Source organism: Pituophis catenifer, unplaced genomic scaffold (assembly GCF_029215685.1).
Source record: "Pituophis catenifer annectens isolate HBS135680 unplaced genomic scaffold, rPitCat1.0.hap2 SCAF_6, whole genome shotgun sequence".
NCBI classification, from domain to species: domain Eukaryota; kingdom Metazoa; phylum Chordata; class Lepidosauria; order Squamata; family Colubridae; genus Pituophis; species Pituophis catenifer.
In genome coordinates, this window is record NW_027256886.1 from 82,814,527 (window position 1) to 82,837,525 (window position 22,999).

Below are 22,999 nucleotides of genomic sequence, written 5' to 3' on the forward strand. Positions count from 1 at the left end.
TCTAGTTCCAGAGCATTGGATATAAAATAATAGACTTAAATAACAGGAAGGCAGATTGTAACAGAATGCTGTGGGTGGGGGTGGGGGTGGTGGGGAGAGAATCTAAGTATTAAAAATAGTTTAACTATGGAAATGGTTATCCAGAGAGTGAACAAATGTATTCATTGGATATATTCAAACAGAAGCTACACAGATATCTATCTAGGTTATTTTAATGTGGATTCCTACACTGGCCATGGGTTGAGCTTGATGGTGTAAACCATTTCTTCCAATTCAATATTTCTATAATTTTGTGCTATTAGTAAAAACAACAAAAAAAAAAGATAAAGGGAGGGGTGTGTGTCTCACAATAAAATCTCATGTTGAAATGAATTTCAAATATCATTTTTCCTGCTCTTGTTTCTACTATGATACGGGGTATGACCTGCTTCCTTTGGTTTGGTGTGTCTTGTACCGAAATGTTCATGAAATCTTGCACTCTGTCTCTTTCAGGGCCATGCAATGCTGCTACTTCTCCTAGATTTACCAACTTGACGTTTGAAAAGTAGTTTCTCTTCCTGGTTCTTTTTCCCTTTTTGCTCCAACGCGTTTCTTCCAAAATGGCCCAGGATGGAGCGGTTATGGGCTTCCATCCTATGTCATGCCAACAACACTATGTTCAAGCAATGGAGAAGACACCACAGCTTCCTCCTTCAAAGAACGTGATACCTGTTTCTTTTCATCCTTATCACGATCTCTCACCCAATGCTGGCAGGATTCATCTCTTCCGCAAGGGACTGACTTCCGAACCCCTGCGATCTCAGCTTGGCATTTATAACAGTACTGGCTCCCTAACCCAGAAGATAATAAAGATGAGCAACTCTGGAAGTGGCAGCTGTCCCATCTCAGGAAGAGTCACAGCTCCGTGTACTCCGTTGAAAAGTTCCCCCTGTCCCTCGGGCAATCAAGTCCCCCTGGTAGTCCCAGTCACTGGTGGCCAAAGTTCTGTGGTGACCTTTCGCTTTATTGAGAAGGCCAATGTGAAAACTTTAAATGGCTTCCCACTGATAGAATCCAGAAAAGAAAATGGTTTGAGCAGAAGTTTGGAATCTGAAGAGGATTTTCACTTTGAAGCCAATAAGCAAAGGAGCCGAAAGACAAATGCTCAGACACAATATTCCTTACAGCACAAAGTCACGGCATCCCTGAATCCTGTCATTTTGGATAACGGAATGAGCTTCAAAGCACAGACAGATAAATCCTCTTTGACCACTACAGATGAACAGGACCCAGTGGTTCTCAGTAGTAAGCAGGAGCGTCTTGGGTTTAAGCCAAAACCAGAGATATCTGCTTCAGATCCTCTTCTTGCTGGAAACAGATTTCTTTCAAATGCACAGCCCTCTTTGAGTTGGGGTAATGGAACCCCACTTTCTCTTGGTGCCAGTTGCCCTCCCAGTTCCCTCACTGGTGAGTTGAGCAGTCTGTCTAATGATCTCTTGTGCCATCGAAGACACCCACAGAACAAGGAACCACAGTATCAGGTACTTAGTAAGACCAAATGTTTTCTGGCCAAAATCTATATATATAAAAGTGAAAACCACTCATGCCATAATCACAGTATCTCCAGAACTGTAAACCCTACAAACTTGAAATTTGCCACATATGTTCCTCTTGGCTTCTAGGTGCTCAATAAGAAAGGATTTTTCGAAATGACCATCAGAGCATTAGTATTTTCTATATTATTATTAACATGCTCTGATGGTAAGGAGTTCTACTTCCCCTCCCCACCTGAAAAGAAATCTGTTCCAAATGCAAAACACAAGCAGAGGAGAGGAATTTCACTTTCAGTTTTACTTTCACAGCAGGAAGCAGCTTTAATATAGAAAACTTGAGCTAAGCCATGCCCAGCCTCCATCCTGTCTCCTTGCTCACACAGCAAATACTGTTTCACTTTCCAAACAGCCCTCTGATGCTAAGGAGTTCTACTCCACCCCCCCACCTGAAAAGAAATCTGTTCCACACTCTGATGTTAAGGAGTTCTACTCTCCCTCCCCACCTCAAAAGAAATCTGTTTCGAATGCAAAACACTTTCAGTTTTACTTTCACAGCAGCAAGCAGCTTTATTACAGAACAGTTGAGCTAAACCACGCCCAGCCTCCTTCCTGTCTCCTTGCTCACACAGCAAATACTGTTTAAGTTTCCAAACACCCCTCAATTCTCTCATACACTGACAGTATGCTGGCCAGATGAATACTGATGGATGTTGCGGGCTGGGACATTCTACTCCCACTCTGTTCCAACTGCCAGTTGCATTATATTAACACACTCTGATGCTACAGAGTTACACATTCTACATTAAGTTTCAGGCTATAAGTGTGAATTTATCAAGCCCAAGCACATAGTTTCGTAGTGAAGCATGGGCATCCAGCTAGTGTTATCTAAAGCTGGACAATGAAAATTTCACATCTAAGGATCCTCCTAAATAAAAGTCTCTCTCCTTTTTACAGGGAAGCTTGTGGGCATATTCACACGAAAGCTCTGCCCATGCCCAGCGTGTTGCCAAGGCCAAATGGGAATTTTTCTACGGCTCAGTGGAATCTCCCAAGACAGGTAACCCACTTGATTCCTTTGGGTTGGTGTGTCCTGTAACTGTATTACAAACATTTCTTTATGATCCCATCACCTTGAAAACGATGTCCTGAGCTCAGATTTGCTATAGATAACGTAAGTATTGTAGCATGCCTATCTACTCATATGCTGAAAATGCAAAATAGAAAGAACACTGTTTTCCACAATATACTAACAATAAAGTACAGTCTCTCTTTTGCTGAATGTCAGCAAACAAAACTAACATGAAATTCAGTAGCAAAAATCCCCTCCCCAAATCAGTTCCAGGGTTAAAAATAAGGTATTTAGCTATATTAAAACTTAGGGTTTTCATTCAGTTCTTGGTTGCAGCTGCAGTTGAATAGTAGCACTTACTTATTTTACTTGAGATCCAGAGGTGAAGCTTCTATTCAATGTGTTCAAGATCCGTGTTGAGTAAAGAATGCTAGATGTGGCATCATTCAGTCAAAGCTAATCTCTACTTAAATTATGTTATTTAATTTCAATAGATTTGAATCATTCTGTTAAAATCAGCAGCTTATTAAAATGCATAATTTCCAGATGAGTCTATCTCAAGGAAGATCAATATGAGAGCCTAAGAAGTAGAAAGACTGAACATATTTTCACAGTATATGTTGTATAACTATTCCTCTTATGGAACTAAACCTTGTTATGTCTCAGAGGAGCAATTGATATATAGTAGTGGCAAAAACTGTGGGAACCTTTTGGGAAAACTGTATTTTCTAAAACTAGCTAATAACATCCCTTTTTTTTTGGATTAATACCATAAAATTATATATCAATGGAAAGATAATTTAATCAAGAATGTAATGCAATAACTTTTATGAAGGATTTGCTATTAGAATAGCAGCTACAGTATAAAGAAGAAAAGTTAAACACATAGAAAAACGAGATATACAAAAATTATCACCATGTCAGTTAATACTTAGTTGGGAAACCTTTAGCATGAATTATGGCCTTACGTCTTCCCATGGAGTAAACCAAGTCTTTTAGTTCTACAGCTGTTATAATGTGAAACCAAGATTGAATGATTGCTTCTATTAACTGGGTTTTATTGCTGGGTCGCTTCTGACTAACAAGTTTCTTTAGTCGGCCCCATAGATTTTCAATTGTGTTAAGGTCTGGGCTATTCCCAGGCCATTCCAGCAGTAGAATAGGATTACCTTGAAACTCCATCAAACCTCAAAAATACACTTTTCCCAAAAGGTTTCCACAATTTTGGCCACTACTATAACCTCTACGTCTTGTTGAAAATATATCGCTTCAGACTTCTCTGCATTTTCAATTTGAAATTTGGGTTTCATTCTCCTGAAATAATCCTTGCAACGTGAGGAATAACTATGATTAAATTTGCTGCCTGATTTTACAAATATAAAATTGGAACTCTTCTTGCAGTGAGAATAGGATGTAGGAAGGAGGACTAGTTGATCTTATTATACAAAGTGACTTAAGTGTGATGAATGGAAGGTACTGGGAGCGGGCAGCGACCCATGGAAGGTGCTTTTGGAGTTACAAGTAGACCTCAACCTACGACCACAATTGAGCCCCAAATTTCTGTTGTTAACAATGACAGTTGTTCAGTGAGTTTTGCCCCATTTTATGGCCTTTTTTAAAAAGGGACGTGATGACTCAGTGGCTAAGATGCTGAGCTTGTCGATCAAAAGGTCGGCAGTACAGTGGTTCGAATCCCTAGTGCCGCGTAACGGGGTGAGCTCCCGTTACTTGTCCCAGCTTCTGCCAACCTAGCAGTTCGAAAGCATGTAACAAATGCAAGTAGGAAAATAGGGATCACCTTTGGTGGGAAGATAACAACGTTCCGTGCCCCTTTGGCATTTAGACATGCCGGCCACATGACCACAGAGATGTCTTAGAACAGCGCTGGCTCTTCGGCTTTGAAACGGAGATGAGCACTGTCCCCTAGAGTCGGGAACGACTAGCACATATGTGCAAGGGGAACCTTTACCTTTACCTATGACCTTTCTTGCCACCGTTGTTTAAATGAATCGCTGCAGTTGTTAAATTAGTAACCCGGTTGTTAAATGAATCTTGGCTTGTCAAAAGGTTGCAAAAGGGGGTCACATGATCCAGGGACACTGCAACCATCATGAGTATGAGCCACTTGCACCTGAATTTTGATCACGTGACCTTGGGGATACTCCAATGGTTGTAAGTATGGAAAACAGCCATAATTCACTTTCAGTGCCATTGTAAGTTTGAACAGTCACTAAATGAGCTGTTGTAAGTTGGATGCGCGGGGTGGGGGGGCTGGAAGGAAAGGATCTCAGGAAACTTTGCATCAGGCTGAAGCTGTTGAATTGTATCCAGGTTGAAGTTCTCAACCTGTTTCCTCTCATAGCCTCATAATAGCTGTCCTACCTAGATCCGGTTGGGTGTCACTATTTCTGAGGCGACTATAATGAGGCTGCTGTTGCTGTGCCCGCTCTCCTTGGCCAGGTTGCTCATGGTACATGCAGAAGGGCAAAGTGCATGGGTGAGAGGAGGCCCACTCCCCCTTTCTGAAAGGAGACCCAGCTTTGTAAGCAAAACATCCTCGGAGATAGGATGGGAGACTACCAGGAGAGGTCTGGAAGAGGGGGCAAGGGGATGGTGAGAGGACAGCAGGGCTGCTGGTGGCCAAGTGCTAAGGCAGGACTTCTTTCAGACCTTCCCTGCCTCTTATTCCAATTTCCCTCCCCCTCTCCCCTTCCTTCCTTCCTTCCTTCCTTCCTTCCTTCCTTCCTTCCTTCCTTCCTTCCTTCCTTCCTTCCTTCCTTCCTTCTCTGCACCCAGGAAAACACGAGGAGAGGGGGAGTGGGTGGCAGTGCTGCTGGGGCTCTAGGAGCTGATCTACAACAACTTCGCAGTGGCCACCCAGGCTGGAATGCAGTCAGCCTTAGTTCTGGCCTACAGGGCCGCCTTGGAGTCAGCGAGGGGCTGGCCCACCCCAGCCCGGCCTGGTAGTCCCCAGTGACCATCTTGCCCCACAGGCTCACCATGTTCTTAATACTTCCCTTTCATTGGGGATGACAGCTCTCCCCCCTCTCGCTGCTTCTGCGCATGCCCAGGGCCAGACTGGGTAGGGCTGGGCCAATATCGAGGCAGTGAGAGTCTGCCCCTTGCTTTTTCCAGGACGGCCACATGGGCCAGATCTAACCACATCATGTGCTGGGTCTCGCCTGTTGACCTTGAGTTTGACATGTTTGATATAGATGTACTGAGCAAATGTTATACATAAAGAGCCAGAATCACTTTGGAATGGAATGGAGTGGAGTGGAGTGGAGTGGAAGGGAAGGGAAGGGAAGGGAAGGGAAGGGAAGGGAAGGGAAGGGAAGGGAAGGGAAGGGAAAGGAAGGGAACGGAACGGAACAGAATAGAATTCTTTATTGGCCAAGTGTGATTGGACACACAAGGAATTTGTCTTTGGTGCATATGCTGTCAGTGTACATAAAGAAAAAATAAAATACATTCATCAAGAATCATAAGATACAATACTTAGTGATAGTCATAGGATACTAATAAGCAATCAAATCATACTAGGAAACAATAAAAACAATATAAGTTGTAAAGATACAAGTAACATGGATAAAACCATAAGTGGGAAGAGATAGATACTAGTAAGGAAGAGAATAATAATAGTAATACAGTCTTAGTAAATAGTTTGTCCGTGTTGTGGGAATTAGTTGTTTACCAGTGATGACATTCGGGAAAAAACTGTCCTTGTGTCTTGTTGTTTTGGTGTGCAGAGCCCTATAGCGTCGTTTTGAGGGTAGAAGTTGAAACAATTTATGTCCAGGATGTGAGGGGTCTGTAGATATTTTCTCAGTCCTCTTTTTGACTTGATATTCGATATATTTTGAATATCGATATTCAATATTTTGACATTTTTTTTTTGTAATATGAAATCTCTTTATTCCAGGAATGCCATCTCAGAATGCACTTGATCCTTCACCTCAGCTCCTTGAGAAATCCAAACTCTCAGCGCAAGAAAATCCAGACCGGTTGAGGCCAGAACACAGTCTGTGTCATGTAGAGGTAGAAATTGAGATGACTCCATCACCAGGTAATGCAAAGTTTGAAAACTGTGAAACGGGAATAATCCGCAGAACAGTGAAGTATTCAGAGACTGATCTGGACTCTGTCCCCTTGCGATGCTACCATGAGACAAACATTGATGATATTTTGGCTGAGAAGGAAGAAGTAGATTCGGCCATTGAGAGCCAGAAGGACAGTGAGAGCAATTTTAGTTCCACGGGCATTCCAAGGAAAGCAAACATTATTCCAAATGACCTCTTTTTTCAGCAGGCCATGGAAGAGGATAGCAAAGCTTTAGACAACAAGAACCATGGGAATAAAGATGGTGAAATATCTGAAGCCATGGTACATCACCAGGACAGGTGAGGTGGCCATTAGAGTGACAGCAGTGGCTATTGTTTGTTTGTTTGTTTGTCTGCAGAGGCCTAATTTAAGGTAAAGGTAAAGGTTCCCCTCGCACATATGTACTAGTTGTTCCCGACTCTAGGGGGCGGTGCTCATGTCCATTTAAAAGCTGAAGAGCCAGTGCTGTCCGAAGACGTCTCCGTGGTCATGTGGCTGGCATAACTCAATGCCAAAGGCGCATGGAACGCTGTTACCTTCCTATTTTTCTACTTGCTTTTTTTATGTGCTTTCGAACTGCTAGGTTGGCAGAAGCTGGGACAAGTAACGGGAACTCACCCTGTTACATGGCACAAGGGATTCGAACCACTGAAATGCCGACCTTTCGATTGACAAGCTCAGCGTTTTAGGCACTGAGCCACTGCGTCCCTATGAGGCCTAATTTACATAACAGCATAACATTTCAATGCCATTATTCATTACAGCAATTGAACCTGTTTTCCTTCAATCAGGTAGGCAGGTGTTGTAACAGTCCCCAAGTAACATCAATGTTCAATTCACCTCCTCCCCTCAAAGGAGTTCAAACAAACAAACAAAAAAATACACTGTAAAAGGAAAATAAATATCGGTATATCCTTTAGCTGTATAACCAATTAAAAACTCTTCTATTTACACAAAAAATACTATCCAGTACAATATTTTGGTACTGTAACATTGTTTCCCTTGTGCATAAGTGAACAAACATGACAAAAATTGACTACCGTACATTCCAAAATATTTCACAAGGAAGACAGTTCCATAATTCGGATACTACATTTAAGATATTTTTTTTTCAGTTTCTCCCCACACAATTTTTGTCATAGACTAAGGTCCACGGTCCAAACAGAGTCCCATAAAAAAAATTGGACTAATGTCTTAGCCTGAAAGAGCTTAAGAGGTAACACCGTTTCATAGTCAATCCAGACCATATGTAAATTGATTTTTTGGCATTTGCAATTCCCTAAAACTATTTTATCCCCACAACTTTTAGAAAAGTTGATCTTTTGTATCTCTGCTTTTCCTTTTATTTCCTTTCTGTTCTACTGGAAAAACTGGATTCCAGCCCCCTAAATAATTGTGGATGTTGTCTGTTATTATGCTTTTGCCTGTGAGTAATTTAAATATTAGTGGTGAGCATGTTACCAGCTATAAAACATGGGTGATGTAGGTTAGAAGTGAACTATATTGTGAGGTTTTCTAAAAAAACATTGCAATTTTTATGCAGGAAACAAGGTTGAGAAAGGCTAATGTCAGGATTCCAAGTAACACTTCCAATGAAAGAAGACTCCGAGGCTAGAAGTTCCTCAAAGTTCCTTTTTATTAGAGATGTCATATTGGCACGTCTGGGAAAACCTGAATCTGAAAGCTTCCAGGTTTTCCCCACCCAAAGGAAACTCCAAGTCCCTGCCCAGCACCCACATGTCCATCACATGGTCCAATCAAGCACCGTCTCAACTGGAGATGCCTCCCAGCCACACCCTCCAGGTTCAGGGCATGATGGCCTTGACTCTCTGAGAAAGGAATGTTATTATGACTATATATCACCCATGCTCCACACAATCCCCCCTCCCAATTTCCCACAGTAGTAAATGTGACAGGCCTGAAGATCCAATGCAAAAGATGGCTTCCAGGCCTGACAGCTTATATAACTTCTCTTTCTTTTCTCTTTACCACTGCCTATCATCACCAGGGTCATCAACAGAAATACTCAATTAATCAAGTCTCCAGTACCCTTCCTCTTTGGGCAGAACATTTCCAAGTATAGCATGGATTCATTCAGCAAGCATTTTGAGAGCATCATGGAGTCCCATCGAGCCAAAGGAACTTCTTATACCAGCCTAGATTCCATAGATATCTTGTCTTCTCCCACTCCTATACAAAATGGAACTGTCTTCACCTTTGATCTTCCTACTCTTACTCCAGAAATTCAAGAGGAAATTCAAGACAGTGCTAAAACCATTGAGCAGAATTTTGCCCCTCTAGCTCTTCTGGATCCAGATTCTGGAACCAGTTCTGCCACAGATGTTCCTTGGACTGAACGGGAAGAGGAAGCAAGACAAAAATGGAAAAGTAGCTTGCAGAGTCCCTGCCATTCAGAGGGCAGTTTAGGAATTCCTCTGGCCTCCATCATAAGGTGAGTGAATTCCAGGTAGTGAAAAGTGAAATAGCTTGTGATTGTTTAAGGGATCATCTTTTTCTTTTGGATATGTGTTGTTGGAAAGAAATTGTAGTTATAGCCTCTACTTTGAAGAAAAACTGACAGATGTAGACAAAATATTTAAGTGCAGAGATATAAATTGACAAGGTACTTATTGTCAAGGCCATAGTTTTCAGAGGTATAACGTGACTGCGAAAGCAAGGTTAAATGAAGAAAAATGGAGGTATATGAACTATAAAAATGCTGTAGCAAATAGTTGAGGATACTTTGGATTGCAAGACAAATAACTCAGATCAAAATATAATGAGGTAAATTCACTGCTTACTAAAAGCATCGATAATGAAACTGAAACTTAAATATGTTTGGAAGATAAAATAATGCAAAGGCAAGAATAGTTGGAGAAGTCTCTGATGTTTGACAAAAATTAAACACAATTTTAAAAAGCTAACATAAAGTAGGTGGTTAAACACCGATAAGAGCGCCAAGATTTCAAGCACTCACTTAAACACAGGGGTGAAATTCTCCCGGTTCGGACTGGATTGCCCAATCTGGTAGTGATGGAGGTCTGTGGTTTGGAGAACCGGTAGCAAAAATCCCTGTCCCCCGCCCCCCATGCCCAGCTGAGCCACACTATCATCAGAGGCTTTTTTTTTTTACTTTTAAAAGCATTTTTTCTACAATCTCTTGGGCCAAAAAAAATGCTTTTAAAAGTAAAAAAAAAAAAAAAAAAAGCCTCTGATGATCGCGCGGCTCAGCTGCGATCGTCAAAGGCTTTTAAAAGAAAAAAACCCTTTTTTTCTTTTAAATGCCTCTGACGATCCCAGCTGAGTTGCCTGATCGGCAGAGGCTTTTTAAAAAAAGCCTCTGCTGATCAGGCAACTCAGCTGGGATCGTTAGAGCCTTTTGAAAGCATTTTTTATAACCTCTTCGCTGAAGAGCTTGTAGAAAAAATGGTTTTAAAAGTAAAAAAAAAAAATTGGCCACGCCCACCCAGTCAATTACCCTCCTCCCACCAAGCCATGCCCACAGAACCGGTAGTAACGAATTTTAGATTTCACCACTGCTTAAGCAGTTACTAACAGACTATCATAGTGAAATGATGTCAATCCAATCAGAAAAAAATTAGAAGTAACAGAACAGCAGCAATTGCTGAACCAGTGCTTCTGCCTGCTTACTTTGTGTAATGAAGCATAACTTGGACCACAGATTGTGTCAGAGAGGCGGTGTAAATTAATGACATTGGATTTGGGTTTGGGAATATAATCTGAAGAAGATTTAAGGATTGATATATTCATGGAGTAGAAATATGAAAAATCCAGTTGTAATTATTTTTTTTATTTTTTATTTTTTAATTTGATTTATATGCCGCCCTTCTCCGGAGACTCAGGGTGGCTTACAATGTGTTAAGCAATAGCCTTCATACTTTTGTATATTTATACAAAGTCAGCTTATTGCCCCCACAAACTGGGTCCTCAATTTACCTACCTTAGAAAGGATGGAAGGCTGAGTCAACCTTGAGCCTGGTGAGATTCGAATTTACAGTAATTGCAGACAGCTGGTGTTAATCACAATGCTATTAGTCTGCTGAGCCACCAGGCCTGTTTGAGGTTTCAAGTCAAGAAATTGCTTGCCATTCTCTATACCTTTTCCCTCATAACTTATTTCTTTTTGTCAGTAGGTGGCACCTCTTATTAAATTTCTTTGCTGGGGCAAGGAGCAGATGAAGATTAAGACTTTAGGCGCTGCCGCAATTTAATTTTAGCTGATTGCACAATCTTGTTAAAAAAACATGGCAGTCCGATCTGCAGAACCTCAAAACACAACTTGGCATGGAAACGTCTTGGTTACATAACAGAAAGATCACAAATTAGTGAAAGTTACAGGAAGCAAATCTGAACCTGCTGTCCATAAAACATATGAGAAGCATATCAAACAAAAATGCAATTTGGTTAAGCAGGAAGTTTTTAAGGATTCTAAGGTTTAATGAGTTTGTCTTCAAAAGTTCAAATGGTTCAGAATGCTAATTCATGACTTGATTACAAAACAGGCTTAATAATGATATAACAAGAGGAACTTCTATGCTGCAATTTATTCTGCAAAGTAAATGTCAAAAACCAGACATCCTAAAATCTATACACTTGCCTCCAGGATTGTTATTCTCTTATCTTATTTAGCATTGAACTCATAGATGCAAGCGCTCTTTGGGAACCCTTGTTCCTATTTTCATCATGTTTTAACTATATCTCTATTTTTTCCTAGTTTTCAATGGCTCTTACTTTTGGTCACAGAAAATTAAGCAAAGTGCTTAATCTCAATGGACATTTAGCCATTTAATTAATAAAATCTTGGAGGTTTTCTAATCTGACCCCCTGCTCGAATAAGAGATCCTATACCAGTGACGGCAAACCTTTTTGTCATGGCTTGCCAAAAGCGGGGGAAGCGCGGGGTGTCGGGGGGTGTCGCATGCGCGTGTGCCCATACCCATAATTCTATGCACCCCCCCCATGTATGCATGTGCGACCCCTGCGTATGCGTGCGACCCCTGCACGCCCCCTGCTTTTGGCACACGATGGCACAATGGGCCCATTTTTCGCCCTCCCCAAACTCCAGAGGCTTTCTTGGAGCCTGGGGAGGGCAAAAACAACCTTCCCCACCCACCCCGGAGGCCAGAAATGTTTAATCCTGTGTTTATTGATGGGATAATTTTCCCTATTCAGCTTTGTTTGGAAGGAAAAATGTTAATCTCTGTTCCTGAAAAGAAGCAGCTTCAGAAATCTGGCTAGTTCCTGTGTCTATTTGTTCTGGTAATTGGTTTAACAAGCAACAGCTGTGTTTGCTCCTTTGCTTCATTCTGGAGAGCTTAAATGACCTCTCTGCTAAAGAGTTTCACTTTATGAGCAAGAGTTGGCTGCTGACAGTTACTGCATTTTAACTATTTTAATTCCTCAAGGTGCTCTGGCACCCTGCCTGATTTGTAACTCCAGCTTGCAGGTATTTCTAATCTAATGATTGGTATTTAGGGCAGCTTTTTGCAAGCAAAGAAGCTTTTTGTATTTTTGTACAGGTAATCCTTGATTTACAACAGTTCATTTAGTGACCATTCAAAGTTACAATGGCACTGAAAAAAGTGACTTATTACCATTGTTCACACTTACAACCATTGCAGCAAACTGTCATTAGGGCAAAAGAGTGATGTCGAGTTGGCCACGCACCACCTGACCATGCCCACCTGGTCACATGAAGCACCACAGTTGTGAAATGAGTGACACGGTTGTTAAGAATGCTGCAACGGGCATAAATGACGACCAATCATAAGTGCGAGGACCGGTCAAAAGTGCGAGGACTGGTCAGAAATCATGCACATAGGGACTACTCAGACGGATGAAAAAGTAATTTTTGACCGGTCCTCACACTTTTGACCGGTTCTCACACTTACAACTGTCCTCACATTTTACCTTTTGCGCCATATCTTGTCACCATGGTGAAGAGAAGCATCACAGTTGTGAAATGAGTGACTCGGTTGTTAAGAATGCTGCAACGAGCATAAATGTGAGGACAGTCGTAAATGCGAGGACCATTCAGAAATCACTTTTTTCAGCCCCGAGTAGTCCCTATCCACATAGCCATGCCCACTCGGTCACACTGTTGTGGCTCCGTTACCTGAGCCTGTGTCATTGGCAGGAGAGGACTCCGAGAGTGAAGAAGAGTTGGCAAGGCCTCCCTCTCCAGGACCCTCCTCTCTGGCAATGCCTTCGGTGTCCGCCGAAGGGCAAGAGATAGGGCCGGGGCCAAGCACGTCCACGCAGCCACAGATGGACAGTGATGAGGGTAATGAGTCTTGGCTGGATCCATGCCAGCGTTGCAGAGATAAGCGTGCGCAACAGAAGGCGTGCCCGAGATTAGGCTGAGTCACTGGACCACACCCCACAGGATATAAAAGAGAGTGTAGTGGCCAGTCAAACCTTGTGATGAACAAAGTTGAAAGCTTCCACGCCATTCTGCATTGCCGGACTTTTGCTATAAGACTTTGCAGGATTATCTCTGGACTTGATTAACTCCGTAATTATTGAGCTGTTTCTTTTGATGTATCAGAAGTGGGGAGAAGTTATCTCTCCTCTTCGTAAATAATAAACTCTTGGCAGGCAGCCACTAGGTTGTTGCCAAGTTCCGTTATCATAAGGAAAAGGATTTTGCCGGCTGGTTTGGTCTTTAACTCTTGAACGTCTGTTGGTGTATGTGTGTGTGGTTGGGGACAGAACACACACAATCACCAAGCCACACCTACCCAGTCACATGACCACATGACTGCCCCCAAATAAGCCCCGCTCACAGACCGGTTGTTAAAAAATTTGAATCCCACCACTGGCTAAAGTGCTCTGGGACTTCAGAATTCAAACAGACATGGACCTGCCACATAAACTCCAGACTTAACAACTGTCAATGTGAAAGGCAGTAAAAGTCTGGCTGGTGGACATGGCAGTACCTGGAAATGGTGAAAAGAAGAGAAGGAACTGGAGACGATAACAAAATATAAAGACCTGCAAATAGAAATAGAACAACTGTGGCAAAGGCAAGCAAAGGCCATACCAAGAGTAGTAGATGCCCTGGATGCAATCCCAAAACAATTGGAGCACCACTTGAATACCATCTGCATTAAGAAAATTCACCATCAGTCAATTACAAAAGACAGCTTTATTTGGAACAGCTTACATCCTGAGATGATATCTGTAACACCATCAAACATCCTCATCTGCCTATCCCAGGTCCTGGAGAAGGATTTGATAGGTGGACAAAAATACCAAATCCTGCCTGAACACTGAGCTGACTACGATGAACCACCAGTAGTTGTATTTTTGAGGATTAATTGTATTGTTGAAGAACTACAGTGCTGTTTGTCAATCCAAAATGTTAAGAAGCCACAAATCTGAATATTTAAGAAAGTAAAAGTGAGGTTTTGGCTTTCTTAGCAGAATATCTACGTGTGCACAATTATTGGGAAACTATTCGTGTGAAGAATTATGATGCAACTAAATGAAAAACGGAAACGTTCCCATCTTACTCGTTGATGTTCATCTGTGAGAATAATGAACAAACAACTCAAAATTTGCAAATAAACTTTTCTGACATTTCAAAACAATAGGCCGGGTGAGAAAGAATGTCATTATTCTTTCATCCTTAAGACTTTTACTGGCTGCCACGCAGTGGAGTACTTCAATACATGCAAGGAGCACTGTCCTGCATAAAAATCATGGTCTTCTTGAAAGATGCAGGGTTTTTTTTCTGTACCGCTGCTTGAAGAAAGTGTCTTCTAAAAACTGGCAGTAGTTGTTGTTTTGGAGTCCATCTTCAACCCAGAAAGGTCCAACTAGCTCATCTTTAATAATACCAGCCCATATCAGTACCTCACCTCAGGGGTGAAATGCTCTCGCTTTGGACCGGATCACCCGATCCGGTAGCGATGGAGGCGGGTGGTTCAGAGAACCCGTAGCAAAAATCCCTGCCCACCGCCCCCATGCCCTGCTGAGCCACGCGATCATCAGAGGCTTTTGATTTTATTTTTAAAAGCATTTTTTCTACAACCTCTTCGGCGGAAAAAATGCTTTTAAAAGTAAAAAAAAAAAAGCCTCTGATGATCACGCAGCTCAGCTGGGATTGTCAGAGGCTTTTAAAAACATTTTTTCTACAACCTCTTCAGCCGAAGAGGTTGTAGAAAAAAATGCTTTTAAAAGCCTCTGAGGATCCCAGCTGAGTTGCCTGATTGGCAGAGGCTTTTTTTCTTTTAAAAGCCTCTGACGATCAGGCAACTCAGCTGGGATCGTCAGAGGCTTTTAAAAGCATTTTTTTACAACGTCTTCAGCCAAAGAGGTTGTAGAAAAAATGCTTTTAAAGTTAAAAAAAAAGTTGGCCACGCCCACCCAGTCACATTACCCACCCCCGCCACGCCCACAAAACCCGTAGTAACAAATTTTAGATTTCACCACTGCCTCACCTCCGCCTTGCTGGCATCTGAGTCAAAGTGGAGCTCTGTGCCTATTACTGATCCAGCCACAGGCCCACCCATCTGGTCTGTCAAGAGTCACTCTCATCTCATCAGTCTATAAAACCTTTGAAAACTGTCTTCAGATATTTCTTGGCCCAGTCTTGCTGTTTCAGCTTATGTGTCTTGTTCAGTGATGGTCGGGTTTCAGCCCTCCTTACCTTGGCCATGTCTCTGAGCACTGAATATCTTGTACTTCTGGGCACTTCGGGTAGGTTGCAGTTCTGGAATATGACACCACTGGAGGACAATGGGTTCCTGGTAGCTTCTCAAATCTTTGGCAATTAATGTGAGTTTTTTTTCTCAACATGTTTCTTTCTGACCCTGTTGCCTATTTGCAACAAAATGTTTGATGGTTCTGTGATTATATCCCAATATCTTAGCAATTTTAAGAGTGCTGCATCCCTCTGAAAGACTTTTTTTTTTACAATTTTTGACTTTTCAGTCAGTTAAATCTCTTTTTTGGCCCATTTTGCCTGAGGAAAAGAAGCTGCCTAATAATTATGCACACTTTGATATAGGGTGTTGATCGCCACACCCTCCCTCATTATACCAATACACATCACCTGATATGCTTATACCTACTAAGCATTCAAGCTTATACAGCTTGGAGGTGGAAAATATGCATAAAAATGATGATATGGTCAAAATACTCACTTGCCTAATAATTGGGCACACAGTGTATAATTCATTCAAAATGAAAATGCTAAAGTGCTAATTATAACCATTATAATTATATTATAAAACACGTTAAATGTTGTATGATTCACCGGGCAAGAAATTTAGGTTGTAATACAATGTTAAGAGCAATGGAAAAATATGTGTATGAAATTATTGAAATTTACACGGATAATAATCTGAAAGAGAATTTCTATAAAATGATGTACCGGTGTTATTTAACATCAGATAAACTTAACAAAGATGTATAAGGGTGTTTTGAATGTTTGTTGGAAATATTAGTGTAAGGAAGGTACTTCTTATGCAGTGGATATGTGATAAGATAAAGAAATTTGGGTACAGATTCATAATTTGATGCAGAAAAATTTAAAAACAGATTTACAGTGGAAACTGGAAATTTTTCTTCTAGGGCTATTAAGTAAAGAAATGGAGAGGTGGGGAATGGAAATTTGTCACTATACATGTTGAGGGCTGCAAGAATTCTATACATCCATAAATGGAAAGAAGCATTAACTCCCACAATGAAGGAAAACATGATGGAACTGATGGAGATGACTAAGTTGACTGCAATAATTAGGAGCAAGAATGTAAATAGTTTTGGAAACTGCTTCTGGACTTTTTATGTGAAAGAGAAAAATAATGAAGTTTTGACTTTAGGCTTTGACAATCAAGTAGGTTACTGTTATAGAAATGGGTAGTACCCTGCTTTCCCAAAAATAAGACATCCCCTGATAAATAGAAATCCACTTTTGAGCGCATGCGCTAAAATAAGCCTCCCCGAAAATATTTAAACGCAGAGCTGGAAATCAGGTAAGACAGCAAGAGGAGCTCCATTTTGCTCCACACGCCCCAAAATAATTAAGACTGCCCCGATAATAAGGCCAAGCGCTTATTTTGGGTTTCAAAAAAAATATAAGACAAGGGTCTTATTTTCAGGTATAACTAAAAATTATACTAAAACATTGTTATACAGTTTCCCCCAAAATAAGACATCCCCTGATAAACCCAATAGGGCTTTTGAGCGCATGGCAATAAGGCCAAGCACTTATTTCACGGTTCAAAAAAAATATAAGGCAGGGTCTTATTTTCGGGGAAATACAGTATATCTTACTGCATCAAAAAAGTTGGAAGTTACTGCTTTTTGATGTTTTAAACATCAAAAAATGTTTTTGTTCTAGCAAGCATCATCTCAGTCAGCTGGTCTCTGACTCGGATTCTGAAATGGACAGCACCGAGCAACTAGCCCTGGGTAGCACCGACACGCTTTCTAGTGGACATAATGCTGATCTAGAGGCTGCCAGACGCCTTGCAAAAAGGCTGTACAACTTGGATGGTTTCAAAAAGGCAGATGTAGCTCGTCATCTGGGGAAGAAGTAAGTATGTGTGGGTATTAAAAAAAAAGTCTCCTCCAGATTTTATTCGGATTTTATTTTATTCACTCTATAAAGAAATATGGCTGCCTGGTGTGCTCCTATATAGATCTCTTCAGAGAAAAGGATTATGGCTCCCAGTAGGTAAGCCACAGCCTTCATAATAGAAACAATGGAGGAAACTCTCATTTCATTTTACAAACATTCTTGGTAATGTTGTTGCTGTGGCCTGTATAGCTTATGGACACAGGGTGGCTTATCCTCCCCTCCCCCCCAGCTTGGTAGCAATATTCCCAGAAGTGCAAATATACTATGGTTGCTACAGTCTAGTTGGATTAGAACAACAGGAACTTAGATTAACAGAGTTGAAAGGGACCTTGAAGGTCATCTAGTCCAACTATCCAAAACAGGAGACCCTACAGCCGTGATAGTAAACCTATGGCACATGTGTCACAGGTGGCACGCGTAGCCATATTGGTGGGCACGTGAGCTTAGCTTCAGTGTGCGTGTGCATGCCCGCGCCGGCCACCTGATTTTGGGATCTTCTGGGCCCACCAGAAGTAGGGAAACAGGCTGTTTCCTGCCTCCGGAGGACCTCAGGGTGGTGGTGGGGAAGGCCCGTTTTTCTCTCTCCCCAGCCTCCAGAGCCTTTCTAGGTGGGACAGGATAGGACAGGAACTTGGGAAACAGGCCGTTTTCGGCCTCTGGAGGAGGTGGGGAAGGCCGTTTTTGCCCTCCCCAGACTCCTAGAAAGACTCTGGAGGCTGGGTAGAGCAAAAAATGAGCCTACTGTGCCATCGCGTGCCAGGAGCGGGAGGAGTGGGGGGGTGGTTTGTGCGCACATGTGCGGGGGCAGGGCACATAAAATTATGCAATCTCCCTGCTCCTGGCACGCAATGGCAAAAAGGTTAGCCATCATGCCCTACAGCATTTCCGACAAATGGTAAAAGGATGGGGAAGTGTAATTGAAAAATAACAAATCTGGGAGCTTTTCCTGTCCTTTACTGTTTGCCATGATCTATTCTTCAATTCTTAATCCGTCTCATGTAACAATTCTATAAACAAGATGTTTCTTTCATTTCCAGTAATGATTTCAGTAAGACAGTAGCAGGGGAGTACCTCAAGTTCTTTGAATTCACTGGAATGACTCTGGATCAAGCTCTTAGGTAAGTGTCCAAAGAGGGACCTCTGACGTTTTCAGAAAGACTGAGTTTAATAAAAGTTCAGAATTAAATTAAAGTAGCTGCAGTAGTTTTCAAGTTTAACTTTCATTTACATTGATTTAGTAAGACTTACCAGATTTTATGTATTTCTTTAGCCATAGTAGCTCACCAGAATTTGCTTAAATCTATTTGTGCTGCCTACAGTATGGGCAGTCCTCAACTTACAATGGCAATTGAAACGGGAATTGCCATCACTAAGTGATGCAAGCTTTGAAGTGCAACTATACTGATTAGCAATGGCAGCTATGGTTAGGCAAGGCAACTTCCTGCTAGCTTGCTACAACCAAAGCTGGTGAAGAAGTTGGCAGGAAGTTGCACGTCCCAGGCCCACAGGCCGGTGGGGGAGAGAGCGAGGGTCTGTGTGGGGATGTAAGGGAGGGGTGGGGAGGGTACACAAAGGGTGTGAGGGGGTGACAAGAAGTGCTGCATGGGTTGCGGAGGGTATGCAGGGGTAGGAGTGGCTGGCGCAGCACAAGCATCCTCCCCATTGACTTTTGGGGCAAGCCAACAGGGTACATTGCAAATTGCGATCACATGATTGTGGGACATTTGACAACCAGCCAAACACCTAGCTTATGATCAAGTGATCACGAGAATTCTGGGGTGGCACATTAAACCTTGCTCTTCTTGACCTCTCAGCAGCTTTTGATACTATAAATAATGGTATTTTTCTGGCCAGCTTCAGTGGTTGAGGGTAGGTAGCTCCATGTTGTGCTGGTTCTCCTCCTTCCTTCTGAGTCTGCTTCCAGCCAGTGTTCATCAGACAGGAGAAGCCCAGCCACTTCATTCTACAGCAGTGGCCAAAATTGTGGAAACCTTTTGGGAAAAATGTATTTTCTTAAAACTAGCTAATAACACCACTATTTTTGGGGGGAGTAGTACCATAAAATTATATATCAATGGAAATATAGTTTAATCAAGAATGTAATGCAATCACTTTTATGAAGGATTTGCTACTAGAAGAGCAGTTACAGTATAAAGAAGAAAAGTGAAACACGTAGAAAAAATTAGATATCCAAAAATTATCACCATGTCAGTTAATACTTAGTTGGGTAACCCTTAGCATCTGCAGCTGTTCTAATGTGAAACCAAGATTGTTCACACTTGTTCCATCTAGCTGGGCTGGCTTGAGCCCATCCTCTCAGTTTTTTAATCAAATTTCGGTTTTAATTGGGTTGTTTTAAATTCGGGCCAAAATTATTTAATTGTTTTTTAAAATGTTTTTAAATTTTATACGCTATGTTTTATCCTGGCTGTACACCGCCCTGAGTCCCGCAGGAGAAGGGCGGTATAGAAATATAATATAATAAAATAAATAAATAAATAAATAAGATTGAATGATTGCTTCTATTAACTGAGTTTATTGCTAGGTCACTTCTGACTAACAAGTTTCTTTAGTTGGCTCCCTAGATTTTCAATTGGGTTAAGGTCTGGGCTAATCCCAGGCCATTCCAGCAGTTGAATATGATTATCTTGAAACTCCAAAAAAAAAAAAAAAAAAAAAAAAGTGGTGTTATTAGCCATCAAACCTCAAAAATACATTTTTCCCAAAAGATTTCCACAATTTTGGCCACTACTCTATGTGGAGTGCTGTAGGACTTGGTGCTTTCTCCTCTCCTGTTTAACATTTAAAGGGAGAAAGGGCTTGCAAATATGCTCTCTGTTTCAATATAAAAGTTGTTCATTGATGTGCTCATTTATGTAAACCATTTTTTCACATTTTTGTTTAAAAAGGATCTTGTAGATCAATTTCAAAACCAAGGTGCAGAGTAGTTCTTTATTTTATTTACTTTTATTTTCATTCAATTTCTATAGCCACCTAACTCAGCCAAGTGACTCTTTAGCTCTGTGGAGCCAATGCCCTTTACAAAAGAAACAGGTAGGATAAACTCCTGGGATTCTTTCTCTTTAGTGCTGAATCCCATGATTCAGGAGGGAGCAAGGAGCTTCAAACAGAATAGCAGCAACTTGTTTGCTACTTTTCCCATCAATGGGCAGAAGATTTATTTCCTGTTCGTTTGGTTTAAAAAAAAAAATCCATAGCTCCTAGATGGATCTGGCCAATTTTCACACTATAAACCTTTCCTTGCCAGCTTCTCCTTAGCATGCTAAATTTGATTTTGTTTTCAGAGTGTGTTTCTGTTGATAGTCTACTTTTACATAATTTCTTTCCATTGGGTTGGGAAAAAAATAAATAAAAGGAACAGAACAAAAATAAATTCTCAATATTACAAGACTCTTATTACAATTAGCAGGGTTGGGAAACATTCAGGAACAGTTGTTCTATTATTCCAGAAACAGATTTTACAATGAATAATCTGATTCTAGACATTTGTGTCACAAAATTTCAAAATTTTTTACTACCGGTTCTGTGGGTATGGCTTGGTGGGCGTGGCATGACTTGGTGGGTGTGGCTTGGTGGGCATGGCAGGGGAAGGATACTGTAAAATCTCCATTTCCACCCCACTCCAGAGAAAGGATACTGCAAAATCCCCATTTCCTCCTGATCAGCTGGGACTTGGGAGACAGAGAAAAGATGGGGGTGGGGCCAGACAGAATTTTTACTACCGGTTCTCCGAACTACACAAAATTTCCTCTACCGGTTCTCCAGAACCTGTCAGAACCTGCTAAAACCCACCTCTGTTTGTGTCTCTTGCTTCAGCGATTCCCTGCTACATTCCTGGCACAGTGAGATGGCACAGCTTGTTGATGACCTGTGCGAGAGTGTTTTGGGATTGTAACCTTTGGCCAGGAGCTGTTACTATGATGTTGATGGGACTAAGACGGGAAAGCTTTACTGTTCCAGAGTAAAAGCAGGAAGTCCTAGAGCAGTGGCTATTACACTTGAGCAGGAGTGTCAAACTCAAGGTCGGGGGGGGGGCGGATCTGGCCCGCGTGGTGCTTAGGTTTGGCCCCCAGAGCCGCCCTGGGAAACAGCGAAGGACTGGCCTGCGGTACTTCTGCCAGTGAAAATGGAGCTCAGGAGGGCAGCCCTCCCGAGCTCCATTTTGGCTGGCAGACGATTGCAGGAGGCCGTCGCAGCAGAAAATGGAGCTTGGGAGCCTGTTTTCTCTGGCAGACTGCTCGGACCACCACAGGAGCACCTGACACGAGTGACGTCGAGCTGGCCACGCCCATCCTGGCCACCCCCACCCATGTCTCCCAGAGGTCAAACACAATCCTGATGCGGCTCTCAATGAAATCGAGTTTGACACCCCTGCACTTGAGAAATAGACATGTCTTCCTTTTCTCTTCAGGTCTTTTCTGAAGGAGCTGGCCCTGATGGGAGAAACTCAAGAACGGGAGCGGATCCTAGCTCACTTTTCACAGCGATATTATGAGTGCAATCCCAAAACCATCCCTTCTGAAGGTGACATAAAATAAATTGAAAACGTAAAGAGTAGATAAGACCTTTCAACTTATTATTTCTCATTGTGTAAACATCTTCTACTTAGGCAGACGCTGCCCTGCGGCTTTCGCTAGAGCACTGTCACTCAGTCCCAACACCTATGCGTGCAACATTGGTTAAGGTGGAATAAACTATTGCCAAGAATGCCTCCCTGCACATGCATAATAAGATGATTTGCCTGGTAGAACAGAGATCTGGATGACTCCCAACCACAACAGCTTTTTATAACATGCTAAAATCTGTTATTTTTTTTTCCTTGATGACTGGGCCAGGAAGTTAAGTGGATCTGTTTTAGCAGAATTATTGGAATAAATGCATGAGCTGCCCCAACCTTGTGTTTTAATTCCTACTGGTGCTTCTTCCTGACAGTCTCTAGAAATGCAGCCTTGAAAACAGATGATGCATATGCTCAGAAATATATGGCAGCCAGATTTCAGCAAGTGAGTTTAATGAAAAGAAGGACTAGGGGAGGCATGATAGCAGTGCTCTGATATCTGAGGGGCTGCCACAAAGAAGAGGGAGCCAAGCTATTCTGCAAATCACCTGAGGGCAGGACAAGAAGCAATGGGTGAAAACTAATCAAGGAGAGAAGCGACCTAGAACTAAGGAGAAATTTCCTGACAGTTAGAACAATTCATCAATGGAACAACTTGCCTGCAGAAGTTGTGAATGCTCCAACACTGGAAGTTTTTAAGAAGAGATTGGATAACCATTTGTCTGAAGTGGTGTAGGGTTTCCTGCCTAAGCAAGGGGTTGGACTAGAAGACCTCCAAGGTCCCTTCCAACTCTTTTCTTTTCTTTTCTTTTCTTTTCTTTTCTTTTCTTTTCTTTTCTTTTCTTTTCTTTTTTCTCTTCTCTTTTCTTCTCTTCTCTTCTCTTCTCTTCTCTTCTCTTCTCTTCTCTTTTCTCTTCTCTCCTCTCCTCTCCTCTCCTCTCCTCTCCTCTCCTCTCCTCTCCTCCCCTCCCCTCCCCTCCCCTCCCCTCCATTCCCTGTTTGTTTTTAACTACATGCTAACCACCCAGAGTCAATTAGGCAGTTATACAAACTAAATAAATAAATAGCAGACTGGAAGCCCATAAACAAAATACTGGCAGTAACTGATG

General features: G+C 41.9%; 1 protein-coding gene across 1 annotated transcript in view; it reads left to right on the top strand.

Annotated features, from left to right (window-relative positions):
• The first annotated feature begins 599 nt into the window (after positions 1–599).
• PSD (pleckstrin and Sec7 domain containing) overlaps positions 600–22,999 on the top strand; it is a 70,644-nt gene continuing 48,244 nt past the window's right edge. The window contains exons 1-7 of the mRNA XM_070945099.1: positions 600–1,520; positions 2,487–2,589; positions 6,524–7,001; positions 8,711–9,154; positions 17,072–17,266; positions 18,349–18,429; positions 21,744–21,856. Of these exons, the coding sequence (XP_070801200.1) occupies positions 600–1,520; positions 2,487–2,589; positions 6,524–7,001; positions 8,711–9,154; positions 17,072–17,266; positions 18,349–18,429; positions 21,744–21,856 (2,335 nt within the window). The remainder of the gene's footprint in view (positions 1,521–2,486; positions 2,590–6,523; positions 7,002–8,710; positions 9,155–17,071; positions 17,267–18,348; positions 18,430–21,743; positions 21,857–22,999) is intronic.